General features: G+C 44.3%; 1 protein-coding gene across 3 annotated transcripts in view; it reads right to left on the bottom strand.

Moving 5' to 3' along the window:
* srgap1a (SLIT-ROBO Rho GTPase activating protein 1a) overlaps positions 1-12,616 on the bottom strand; it is an 86,009-nt gene that overhangs the window by 30,327 nt on the left and 43,066 nt on the right. For all 3 annotated transcript variants that reach the window (XM_070971807.1, XM_070971806.1, XM_070971808.1), the window contains exons 4-8: positions 8,122-8,184; positions 4,955-5,134; positions 3,246-3,374; positions 1,339-1,560; positions 669-770 (exon numbers count right to left, since the gene is read on the bottom strand). In XM_070971807.1, coding sequence (XP_070827908.1) covers positions 669-770; positions 1,339-1,560; positions 3,246-3,374; positions 4,955-5,134; positions 8,122-8,184 — 696 coding nt within the window. The remainder of the gene's footprint in view (positions 1-668; positions 771-1,338; positions 1,561-3,245; positions 3,375-4,954; positions 5,135-8,121; positions 8,185-12,616) is intronic.

Genomic DNA, 12,616 nt, shown 5'->3' with positions numbered 1-12,616 from the left:
GAAAGAAAGTGCACCGGTGTGGAGGGAGGGAGAGGGAAAAGACAGGAGGCAGCGAGAGCTCTTAGAGAGGAAGCAGGTCAGACGTGATCCACAATCCAGCCTGATGGACGTGATTGAGCTCTCTGAATCTGTGGAAGTCATCGTATTTTGCTCCCATTGGCTTTCGAAAATGCAGAGTTACCGACGTGCTGCAGAGAGATTAAAACAGCACAGCCTGAGCAGCAGAGATGCACCTCCAATGTCAAAGCAGAGCAGAGCAGGACAGGTTTGTGCAAATAAAAGACAGAGACAGTGAATTCTACCTGTGGGAGCAAAAATGGAGGCTTCACAGAGAGGGTTTGATGGCTACCTGCAGGGCATGAGAGAGCGTGCGCATGTGTGTGTCTGCGTGTGGTGTGTATTTGCAACAAAATCTTTGATTCTTCAGAGATCATCAGAAACTATTCTGTTTCTCACCTTGGATGACTTCTGGCAAAAGTTAACTTTCCTCTGTAGCTTTAACGCTCTGCAACTGTCAGCATCTTGCAACCAACAAATAGCAGCGTAACTGAACTTGCAGACGACAAAACCGCAGCGGCAGAGAACAGTTTTGACATGTTTGACATATCTAAACCCCCACACACTACGGATACCTGCACAAAGAGTTGAATTTATTTGCGCCAGTTTACCTCTTCGTTCTCGATCTTCAGAGTAGCCAGGCGAGACTGGAGCTGCTGGAACCTCAGGATGAGCTCTCCGTTCACCGGCGGCTGCACTGAGATCTGACACACCTGGGAAGAGAAAAGAGGAAATGCTTTGTCAGTGATCAAGAACTTGAAATTACAACCTACTGCAGGAAAAAGAAGGCCACATAACCTCTGGATTAAACAGGATGCAGGCATCCAAATTCTTCAACTGCAGAGAAACCCACAGTGATTTCTGCCAACTGAACGCAGACGGCCACACAACAGCAGCGAGTAAACGGACGTGATATCAGCGTCGGCGGTGCCAGCCAAGCAGTAAAACTCACAACGCATGTTGAGCTACATGACTGCAGGGGTAGAATTAACACATGATTTGTCAAATTCAGTGCCCCATAAAACCTGATGCGGCAGCCCAGATGCAGTAAAACGCAGCGCTTAAGCCCCTGAAAATCAGACCTCATTAAGTCTGAGACTTTTTAATCAACTCCAAATTCACTTCCATGTTGTTCGGTGTCCTGGAAACAAAGCCTCATAAAACTCATGATACAAGTATGGTTTCTTTTCGCAGTTGTTTTCTCCATTTCCACTTCTATCAGATGACAAACACAGAGCTATTTCTATTATCACAGATTCTGCTGTTGACTGAACTACGTGCCTCGTCTCCCATATGAGGCTGGAACTCAAATTTGGCTGGTGGGCAGAAGGCTGTGGGGTACATCTCCATGAACCTCTGTCTGTCACTCCGTGGGTCCAGACTGTCCACGGCATTCTCTATGATGTCCAGACCCTCGTGGCGTGACGTCTCCAGGTTGTATTCTGCTGACAGGTAGGTCCGCAGGGCCCGGTTCAGGCTGGCGTGATACCCCAAATCGCAGCACTGGAAGAGAGGAAAGAAGAGGATCGACGTCAGGTGGAAAATCAGGAGGACAAGTTGCTTTTATAAACTTGAAAGGTAAAAGATTAAAAGTGGAAAAGGCAGAACCCATAAAAACAAAAGGATCTGAGCACTGAACACTGGCAGAAACCCACCACGACAGCAACACTACCCATCTCATAATACATGAACTAACACCAGGCAGCGACTGATGACTCTTTTCTCTATTTTCACGAACAACCTGCTGATTATTTTCTTAATGATTTGATGAAAATGGTAAAAAATGCCTGCTACAATTCCCTAAAGCCCAAGCTGAGGTCTTCAAGCAGCTTGCTTTGTCTGGACAACTGCGCCAAAACCCCAAAGACTGATGTTCTGTATATCTCATAAGACAGCATGAAAACAGCAAAACTTCACATTTTTGCTTAAAAAGTGACTAAAATTGTAACCAAATAATATTCTGCAAATAACGTTACCATTTCTCTGCACCAGTCAACAGCTGAATCAAAGTTATCAATGTTTTTTTAAGCTGTTTAAGGTTCGTTTAGAGCAGTGATTTTAGTAAACAGTAGAAAAACAAGCCAATAATTTCATGTGATCAATCAGAAAACTTATTTCTTAAAGTCTTAAATTATTTGTGCAAACAGATCTGGAGTTGACTGGTATAAGGTAAAACAATGATGACAGTCAAACAGGACACCACTTCGGCCAGCTTGTATACTTTGTTTTCTACTATAAAAAGTCTCCTTCATCAATAAACAAATGTGTCAGACTGCACATACAACTCACACAGAGTGCATCCCACACACACACACGCAGACACACTCAGACACACACACACCCTGGTGAGATGTGAAGGCTTGTGAGCAAAGCGGGGAGAGGGGTAATTTCAGCGCACAGCATGCCGCTGAATAGAGGTTGCATTTCTCTTCTCTTCCAGTCTTATCTGGAATATAAAACCTCAGAGCCTCAGAAAACCCAGCCTTCTCCCTCTTCCTCAGAAACGCCACAGAAAATGGCGCAGTACGTTTATTTCTCTACCTAAATCATAACAACCAAGGGGAGGCGTACCATAAATAAGTCATTTATCAGTATGGAAGCAAAAAGGTCAAACAATGTGCTTTCAAGGCAGAGTAGAGAGACGTGGGCGCTGCAGTGAACAGAGCGATGACCCACAGCTGGAAATGACGGAAACAACAACAACAGCGACAGCAACAAGGCTTCAGGTGCACGGCTACTCCCACTCTCTATCCAGACAGTCAGAAAGACGTTGAAACACTTCAACACTGCGACAAAATGTGAGGAACACACAGCAGAACTGAGGGTTTTCAATAATAACCTGAAGAGAAGAAGAACAGTTTTTAGCACAAAAGCTAATAAGCTGCTTTAATTCTGTCCTGCCCTGTAATTTCCATCCCATGGTCTGGTGCCCTAACATCTCTTTTATATCAGGCCCAGCTGCTGAAGCCATCTGAGCATGGTTTTAAATCTCTTCTGTGAAATCACCCCTGAACAGTAATGGGTCTTCTGCATGAGGAAAGGACCTCAGAGTGTGTCTTCTGTTTATGGAACAGTGTCCTCAGCAAAAAACTTTCCCCAGCAGTCTCACTGGAGACAAACATGCTTGTGCTAAAGATGAAGCTGTCTCAGAAGAGCACTGACAGAAGCATGCGGTTTCATATACTTACATCAATTAAGTCCGACAAGTCATGGATGTAGTATTTGAAAACGGAGGAGTTTGACGCCTCCAGTGTCAGCAGGTACTCGTTCCGCGCTTTGATCGACTTCAGCTTGTTCTCGGAGTACTTGGCTTGACGCTGATGAGAGAATTACAAGCGAGAATGAGAAATAGACAATAACAGAGCAAAGGAGGGAGGATGAATTTAATGAGCTGAGAATTGCCTTTCTGACAAGTGATTGTGCTTTTATGTCTCTGTACGCACCGCGCGTCCTGGAACTGAGACTGGATTACTGGCAAAACAACGGCTTCGATAAACATTAGAGAAGAAATGAGCTAAATTCTGTTTAAAATAGAAAAAGGGAACAAGACGGAGAGAAGAAAAGCTAAACTAAAAACGGCCCGTGTCCTTCGCTTCAACCAGAGTGTCTCAGTCTGAGCCATCTGTCTTTGTCCTACACTTCCTCTCTACCAGACAAATACAATCTGCTAGTTAGTCACCACACACTGACCCACGGGCTCTGACTCACACACTTCCAAATCATCCATATTTTAACACTTCCCGAACGCGTTCCAGGAAGAGTCACGTTAAAGGGCCGTTTAATCATTTGTCACAGAGTTGTAACAGAAAACAGGCCTGTTCTGAGAGCACAAAGCCTGTTCTTTGACACACTGTGTGTTCCTGTGCTCACGTCAGCGGGACCTCTGAGAAGAAGCCATGCTGGGGCCTAAATCAAGAACTTTTCCTGCCTTTTTAGCAGGGCTGTCCCGATCCAATCACGTGATCGGAAATCGGGGCCGATCACGTGATCGATCACAATTGTGCTGGCTCAAACGCTGGTTGGTAACCGTGGCAACAGAAACTCAAAACATACGTTGTTTCACAGTTTATTTATCACAACGGCAAGACAGCAGAGGACACACACAAGCGGTAAGAGGTGCACTTGCCCTCTGAAATGATACTTTGTATCACGTAACATAACGTTAAGCAATCATCTCACTTCCCTCCACTGATTAGGCCTAATATAACAGCTGCGGCCGACTGAGCTGCAGGTTTTAATGGAAAAAAACAACATTAATGTATTAATAATTGATTTAATATTTGTTTCTTTCGTAAGTGACCATGGTATAAGCAGGATAATGCCCTTCGAGGTGTCCATTATCAGAAATGAAAGCGAAGTCCATTCATTCGCGTCGAACGCTTCGTGTCGAACGGTTCACGTCTCCGCGTCGTCCATTAATTTCTGATAATGGACACCTCGTCGGGCATTATCCCTTACTTAATGTTGCACTATTCCTAATGTGAAGAAAAATGTTATTTTATTTCTGTGTTCTGTTCTGACTTGAGACTGTAATTCAAGCTACCTCATAGAAGTTTACAATACGCTGCACTGCATGCATGCACAATTGTGCATAAGTGTTACATGTTAATATAAGAGCCATTGGTAAAAAAAAATAAAAAATAAAAATAAGGGACATCCTGGATGTTATTCTTTGCTCTTAGTTTGTTTCATAATGTTTTATAGAAGTATCACATTGGGACCTGGTATCGGCAGATACTCCAAATCAAATGACTCGGACTCGGGGGCAAAAAAACATGATCGGGACATCCCTACTTTTTAGGCAACTACTAAAGGCGGTGGCGTGACTACTAGTTGAAATGCCAATGTCACAAATTGGATTAAATTTGTTAAGCGTCGTGAAACCCTGGCTCTCTACCTTCTCTTTCATCTTCTCGATCTTCTTCACTGAGCTGCGTCTCTGGTATTTGTCCTCCATTCGGATACTGAAGACTGGATCTCCCCTGCCAATCTGCTTCTCCTCCTGCTTCTCAGCCTCCTTCAGCTTGCTCTCGGCGCTGATGCTCTCCGAGTGGTACATGTGGTAGGTCTTCATCACCTGGAGACAAACAGTACCAATAAGCTGAAAGGGAAAGCATCTTAAAGGCCTCGTTGTCATTATTTCCTTTTTTTTTTAATGATTGGCAAAGAGCAAGATCCTGAAAGCGTGCAGTGGTGGTTAAAAATGTTGTGTTTCAGGTCAGTTTCTGTGAGGTCAGAGGTCAGAATAATCCATCTTCATAATCGCATCTGACCTTTTAGAACCCACAACTAAGGTTTCCATCCTTTGACCCGCTCATTCATTACAAATCGATTCAACTCATCTCACAGCAGGCAGTCGGTCTCTCCCTGGACCACAAACCGAAGACAGATTCTCTCCAGGCTTTTTATACGAGGCTCTCATACGACCACAGCTACCACCAATCACTGCAGCTAAATCTAACATGCGGCCTTCGTTGTGCAGTTTGAAAGAAAAACCAAAAAATACAGTGAGAAAGAAGATTTGGGTTTGTCCTGATTTTGACATGAGGTTAAGAGGGAGGTTGGTTAATTGGTTAAAGGTTGTATTCAGATGGCATTAAAGCTCGGCTTCGTTTTTGGAGAGCAAATAGAGCCACATGGGTCAAAACCACAAGGACTTCTGGGAATTGAAGGCTAACATGTAGCATATGCTTCTTGTGTCTAAACAGAAATTTTTACTTTTGTGAAGGCTTTAATGACGAATAAGTTGAACCCTTACGCCCATTGTGTCATCACGCTGGAGCAATTCGGTGCAAGGGAAATGGATGGCATTGATGGGGAACAGCTGATTAGCACTGCTTCCTGAAGTCTGAGTCACCATCATCAGAAGAGGTTGGAGTGTGAGCGTTACTCATATATACTACATGGATCCATTTAGCAGTGACTCAATGGTGAAGCAGCAGGTAGACCGCCAAGCACAAACAATGAGTATGTCAAGAGAGCGCAGAGATTATAAAAGTCATATTAACACTGAAATCACGGCTGATCTCAGGGCAGCGCAGATGAATCAGTGGCTGTGGGAGAAACATCAAGGCCGAAGTCCAGACGCTAACGTGGAGTCATCAATGAGTGAACTCACTCACCCTCACAGATTCATGGTAATTAACAATTTACAGTGTTATTCCTCATTTCTTCTTTCGATGCTTGTTTAGTAATCTTTGCTTTTTTTTTTTGGAATTTCATTTGTTCAAAACTGCAAACACATGACCTGGTGTGAGTCTCTCAAACTTTTTCTAACATTAAATCTCTCTGCTGTCAAGCTAAGCCGGGGTTCCTGGCAGCAGGCCGAATGTACTGAACTGGGAACAAACGCAGAAAATATATTCAAACTCCCACGAGAAGGCGGCGACACAGAGCACCAGAACCAACTCCAGCAAATTACAGCTCCACAACCTGCGTATGCAATACACTTGTCTGCACAAAACCTCAACTTCAGTACACACGAAGACTCACCCACCTCAAAATCTAAACATCTTTCTCCCAAACTGAGTTATTTCGGTGTGAGTGGAACAACAGAGCAAAGCCTGGTTTGTCTGGAGCTCTCTGCCTTTGGTGGGGTTTGGCCCAACTGGAACCAGTTTAGAGATGGGTGACTGACCTTGGGCCCTGCACTCCTCACTTACTGGTCTGGAATCTGCCTCTGCTGTGTTTACTTTGGTGTTTCTCTTCGAGGGACATATTTAGAGACGGAGCAGACCTGTTATTTCATTGGCGGAGGCCGACATCGGGACTGTGTCTGTCTGATGCAATAGCTGCCCAGTGTGTGTGTGTGTGTGTGTGTGTGTGTGTGTGTGTGTGTGTGTGTGTGCGTCATCCCACGGGGACTAAACCAGGTCAGATCTGGAGTGTGGACCGTGGTGAGAGTGAAACACATTGAGTTTGGAGTAACACGTTGTTTTGTTTGGAGCAGCGCTGCCATCGGACGTGTAACCACCGTCATCCTCTATAACTGGAGACCATTCAAGCAAAGTGAAATGCTTTTCACGCCAAGCCATTTTGGGAACAACAACCACCTCGACTTGCATCTCCATCTCTGTACATCCCAAGTTACAGTGATGATCAACAGATACATACATAAAACTATAAATACGGCTTATGAGTTACACAATGTGCAATAAAATCTAGCCACGGAGCCATCCAGACATCCTGTCTAAGAATACACCAGCATCTAATTGTCCAACAACAGAAGGCATTCAACTAAGCAAGCAGGCCAGCAGGGCTGACTGGGGCAATTAAGGCAGTGGAATTAGCTATTGATTCATGATTTAAGTACCCTTCTCGACCAAGGTCGGAGCAACACGCAGACAAACTACTTACAGCAATGTCATTGAAGAGATGAGATGAAATGGCCTTTTTAGAGAAACCATACTGTAGATATAGTGAAATGTCCCGGGGCCCTGTCCCACTCTCTCTCTGTCTCTCTGTATGTATATATGGCGGGTGTCCTCGCACGCTACTTGTCAAAGGTGCAAAGCAGGTAATCGCAACATCTGTGATTCATTTCCAACTGGGAATCTCAGTTGCATGTAACCCCTCTCGCTCTCTTCCCAGACTTCCATTCTGTCTCTGCTGTCAACCGCCGAATAAACTCAACATGCCGAAAATAAACCATCTTAAAAAACAAAATGAAAGAAAAGGCGAGTGAGTTGCTATTTGGCTCTAACCCCCCCGGTGTGGCTTTGCATGAAATTGTTTTGAAGAGTGAGAAAAGACAGCTGATAAGAGCGATTAAAACAGAGAACGTTAAGTCTAATGAGTCACGCAAACATTAAGTTGATACTTCACAGTTTGAATAGCCAGTTCAGGCCGTGCAAGAGATGCTTGAGCAATTTTTTGGTAGTCGTCTGTTTGCTTGACTGTTTAATATTTGATCCCTTAGACATCTTTGAGCTGCAGGGCTAAAGACTTCAAGCTGTTATAAACAGTTAGAAGCTAGTTAGCTTAGTGCTATAACCACACTCAACCACAGCAAAGCCAATGTACTTAAGTGCATTTGTTAAAAAGAGGGTAGTCATTACTACTTACTGTGTATAGCTCATTTAGGACCTTCATTAAGTCTTCCTGGAGCTGAAAGGCTATTTCCTTGCTCTGGAAAAGAAGCACAGAGGAAAACCACAATGAGATCATTACAACAAATCAGACATTTGACACGATGAATTACACAAAATTAGTTTTCCCAAACAGAAATCACAGGTAATACAAATTGACACAGTGGCACCATTTTCATGCTGTCTCTCAAGCTGAATTTCAATTAGAAACACAGCAGCAGTTACTTTTACTGAACTGAAACTTGACAAGTCTGTTTATCAAATGCTCATCAGACACCGACTGAAGGTCTGAACGGTACAAACACACAAAATGGAGCCTCGGATTTATCAAACGCAGCGTCAAACACAGGGTTTCTGTGCGAAAGCCGTATCAGTGTCACAATGGCTTTTCCACTCAAATCGTCCAACGCAGCTCGAGTTTCAGCGTCCACATGCTCAACACATTATCTGGCTTCTCCAACTCAATGTGAAAGATTTTTCCCAAATATGTTAACTCAATCAGCCATGCCACAAGGCTGACTCAGTAATACTATCACACACACACACACACACACACACACACACATTAATGCATCTCATGGACGTGGGTTACAGTTTAAGAGTGACGCCATGATGGATTTAGAGGCGCTTTCACTATTAATTTAACTGTGGAGCTCCCATATTTTTTCACACTCACTCATATACTGTATCACATGTTTATGAGATTATGAGTCATGACAGTATATTCCTGGTCTCTCTCCTCACGCTGATACCACGCGCTGCTACCTGGGTGAAGTTACAGCCTTCGATTGCACTCCAGGTCTTTCTTTAACCCAATTATTCTCAGACAAATCTCATTCTGGGAGCCACTCCCAGCAAAAGGCTGTAAGAGGCTTCTTAAAGGGCACTGAAGCACCGCGTGCAGAGGCATGGAGTGCTGAGCTACTTCTGGTCAAGAGCAGAGCACACTAAAGATTTTTCAAAGGGCAACGGCGTTAAAAAAATAAAAGCTACGACTGCAGTGAGTCATTATTGAAGGCACATCGCTGTACAGAGTGATGTCTTTATCCTCCTCATGTTATCACGCACGTGTGCAAAAAGGCGCTGGTTTCAAGGTATTGAGCTTATGGCCAGCTGGTGGTGAGAACACACTAAGAGACGAAGCACAACCCAAGCAAAGGCGAGAAGGAAGAGGTGGAACTGTAAGCTAGCAAAGAGGAAAAAAAACGACAAAAAATATGAAAAAGTTGGCTTTGTAAACGTTTTAGGAGGAAGGAAATGCATACAGCACATTTGTTATACAATGCATTTTTTGTGGGATATAATAAATGCAAATACTAAAAAGGTGGCACGGTGGAAACACTGTCACCTCACAGCCAAAAGGTCCTGGGTTCGATTCCCACCTGGTACGCTCTGGGCACCAGGGGGGCGTGTCCTACACCATGCCTCCGGTGCCTGCTGCTGGAGGAAAGGGGCTTTTCTGTGTGGAGTTTGCATGTTCTTCCCGTGTTCACCTGAGGTATCCTCCATAAAAAACATGCAAGAAGATCACCACCTGACCAATGGTGACAAAAGGAACTGGGTCCCTGGGCGCCGCTGTCGGCTGGCAGCCCACCGCTCCTGGTCTGCCGCGGAGGAAGGGCTTGCCGGGATGGGTTAAGAGCGGAGAAAATAATTTCACTTAAGCATGACGTGTGCAGTTTCCCCTCTAGCTCTGCATGTCGTGTTGTGATTAATAAAAGGATGTCTTCTTCTTCTTCTTCACTGCATGTAAACATTACTTTTGTTTGTTTGTTTACAAAAAAAACCCAACAGGGCTCTGCAAAACATGCATCCAACAGGACTTGTGAGGATTATCTGAGCCATGTTTTAAAGCTTTGTCTACTTGAATTGATAACAACCACAATCTGGGATCAGTTGATCTGCTGCGATCAGCTGCCGGGTCCAGAGCACGCACGGGCAAGCTGAAGACAGCAGCAGGACTGAATAATCACCACTTCAACACATTTCTTTGTAACATTGGACATCCTGAAACAGAGGCCGTGGCGCTGATATCCCAACGCTGAACAGCGGCTGGGATTTCCTGACTTGAGATTCGATGAGTCACATACGCTTTGCACACGTGTGGACTCGTGTGGGTGTTGGCGACTGATGAGAGGCTCCATTGAGTTCACACACCTCGCTGATCCTGGTGAGTTTACAAACATGGACTCTGCAGACCCATACGGGAGCCATCTCGTGAAAACTGCACACACATCCTCTCTCACTCTTGTTCTTCAGGAGGCGCTCACAGGTAAAGACGCACAATGTCCAAGCATGTGCACAGACGGCAAAGAGGATTACGCACAGTTACTGGCTGCCATGCTGGTGAAAGAAGAGTGTCGTGCTGTGTCACCTGGCTGATTGGCAACACCTTCTCAACCAACGCTTTGTCCGCCAGTTCCCTGATTTGAAGCTCTTACCTAATAGGAGGGCCTGTAAGCCTGGATAACCAGAGCTTTAGACGCACAATACTTGGCGAGAGTCAAACTCAGGCATGTTTGAGAATGAAGCGCAGATAAGGGAGCAACGAAAGGTCTAGAGCTAAATTAGATTTATAATTGAGGAAAATTACAGGATGATCTGGTCCTTCAGCTCATAGCAGATCTGTAATTGTATCTTAGAAAAGATGACAGCGCCACATTTGAGGTAAACTGCCTACAAATTCTTACATATTAGAAAGATCATAAAGACGTGAGCCTTCTCCTGTGGGAAAACCCATTAGCAGCTGTCAGTTCAGAGGACAGAACCTTTGACTATCTGTCAGATCTAACACTCGTTAGCTCTTCTCCATTGAGAAGGCTGGGAAGCGATCCAGAGCTCAATGAAAAGCCTTCTCAGGGCGAGCATGAGCGGTGCGAGTGTGTGCGTGTGAGCGGAGCAAAGGCAGAGATGAAAGTAAAGGGGCATTGCATTCAAGACATGATGAGGGCGCTTTCATCAGAAAAGCTACACCTAACACAATGCCTTTAAGAACTCTTTGAAATAATCCCTGCTTTCAAACTCAATCCAACACAGACGCTGCATACCTCAAATTACAACCCATAAGGGTTGCGTCTAAATGCGGCGTTGTGCAACTGGTGTTGCTGATTTAATTTGTGCAGTTACCCCCTGTCATTTGAAAGGCATCTCAGCTGGAAAGGGGGGGGGGGGGTTCCCAATTTGGTCTAAATTCATTAAAAAGATCCTACAAATGGGTTTCCCCTTTTAAGATCATACCATCTGTATTCCGACCACATTAGAAAGATGAAACAACCTCAGAGAGGAGAAACCAAGTCAGCCTTTGGGGAGTGGTGGGTTTCATATTGCCACTGACATTAATCATGGTACAGAGATGGCAGTTGTGTACCCTCCAGGGGCGTGTGTGTGTGTGTGTGTGTGTGTGTGTGTGTGTGGCGCTCAGCATAGATGTGAGTGCCTTGTCACTAAAGCACACACACAGTAGAAAGCCTGATGAGGTCTTAGCTGATGTATTTTGCAAAAACAAATTTTGACAGAGTGACACAGATATGTAAGTCTTTTACTGAATGTCAAAAGAATAGTTTAACATTTTGGGAAATACTATTATTTGTTTAATTTACAAGAGTGCGATGAGAAGAGTGTTATCAGTCTGCATATTTGTGCAGAGCTGGAGTCAGCTCACTGAGCATAGAACTGTCTTCTTTACAGTGCATCTTGCGGCTTTAAAATGCACATGGACAGAAATGTTCAAACCTGGCTGTGGTACAGGTTGCCAGATATGAGCACAGGTTACAACATCAGGTATAATGGTGCCAAACTTGGCAACCTCACTGTGACAAAAACACTTTGAAGGTTGTGCACTTTATTGCTGCGCTGCTGACTGCAAAGAAGCAATTCCACCACAAACTCCCTGTGAAACCACAGACTGACATTATCCATCTGTTCATATGCAGGTTAAATTGACTTAAAAAGCATTAGAGCCATTTCTCCCACTTCCAGTTCTAATGCTAAGCTGGGCTTCACTGATCCTGGCCTGAGGTCGGCACAAAATCACACTTAAAATGTTGAACTGTTCCTTAAAGATACGCTGGACCATCACGTCTCATCCTCACACCTGGTTATGTGATGACAGCGTGACAGCAGGTACAATACCAGGACCCTAAAGCTGAAGCAGCTAAATGGAATTCAGCCACCATTCATGTCCTTATTTACATCTGTTCTTTTCCTACTATGAAACGTGACGATGATTTTTGTAAGAATGCTTATAAAGTAAACACAACCCGGATCATGCTTTGTCTGTGGAAACCATGGGTTGTTCCAAGATGGCGCCACAGGCGGCTGCCTCGGTGTGTTGGTGCCTACTTGTCACACTGACTCTAACTCTGTGCGTTACATTAACGCTCAGCTTGAACTTCTTTCTGAAAAAACAGACTTGTGTATCTATATTTATATTGTTATATTTTTTACTTTTTAATAGCTTATTTTTAGTAGAT

The sequence above is a fragment of the Chaetodon trifascialis genome, chromosome 10 (assembly GCF_039877785.1).
Source record: "Chaetodon trifascialis isolate fChaTrf1 chromosome 10, fChaTrf1.hap1, whole genome shotgun sequence".
NCBI classification, from domain to species: Eukaryota; Metazoa; Chordata; class Actinopteri; order Chaetodontiformes; family Chaetodontidae; genus Chaetodon; species Chaetodon trifascialis.
Note: the sequence above shows the minus strand (reverse complement) of the source record. Positions and strands in the feature narration are given on the sequence as shown.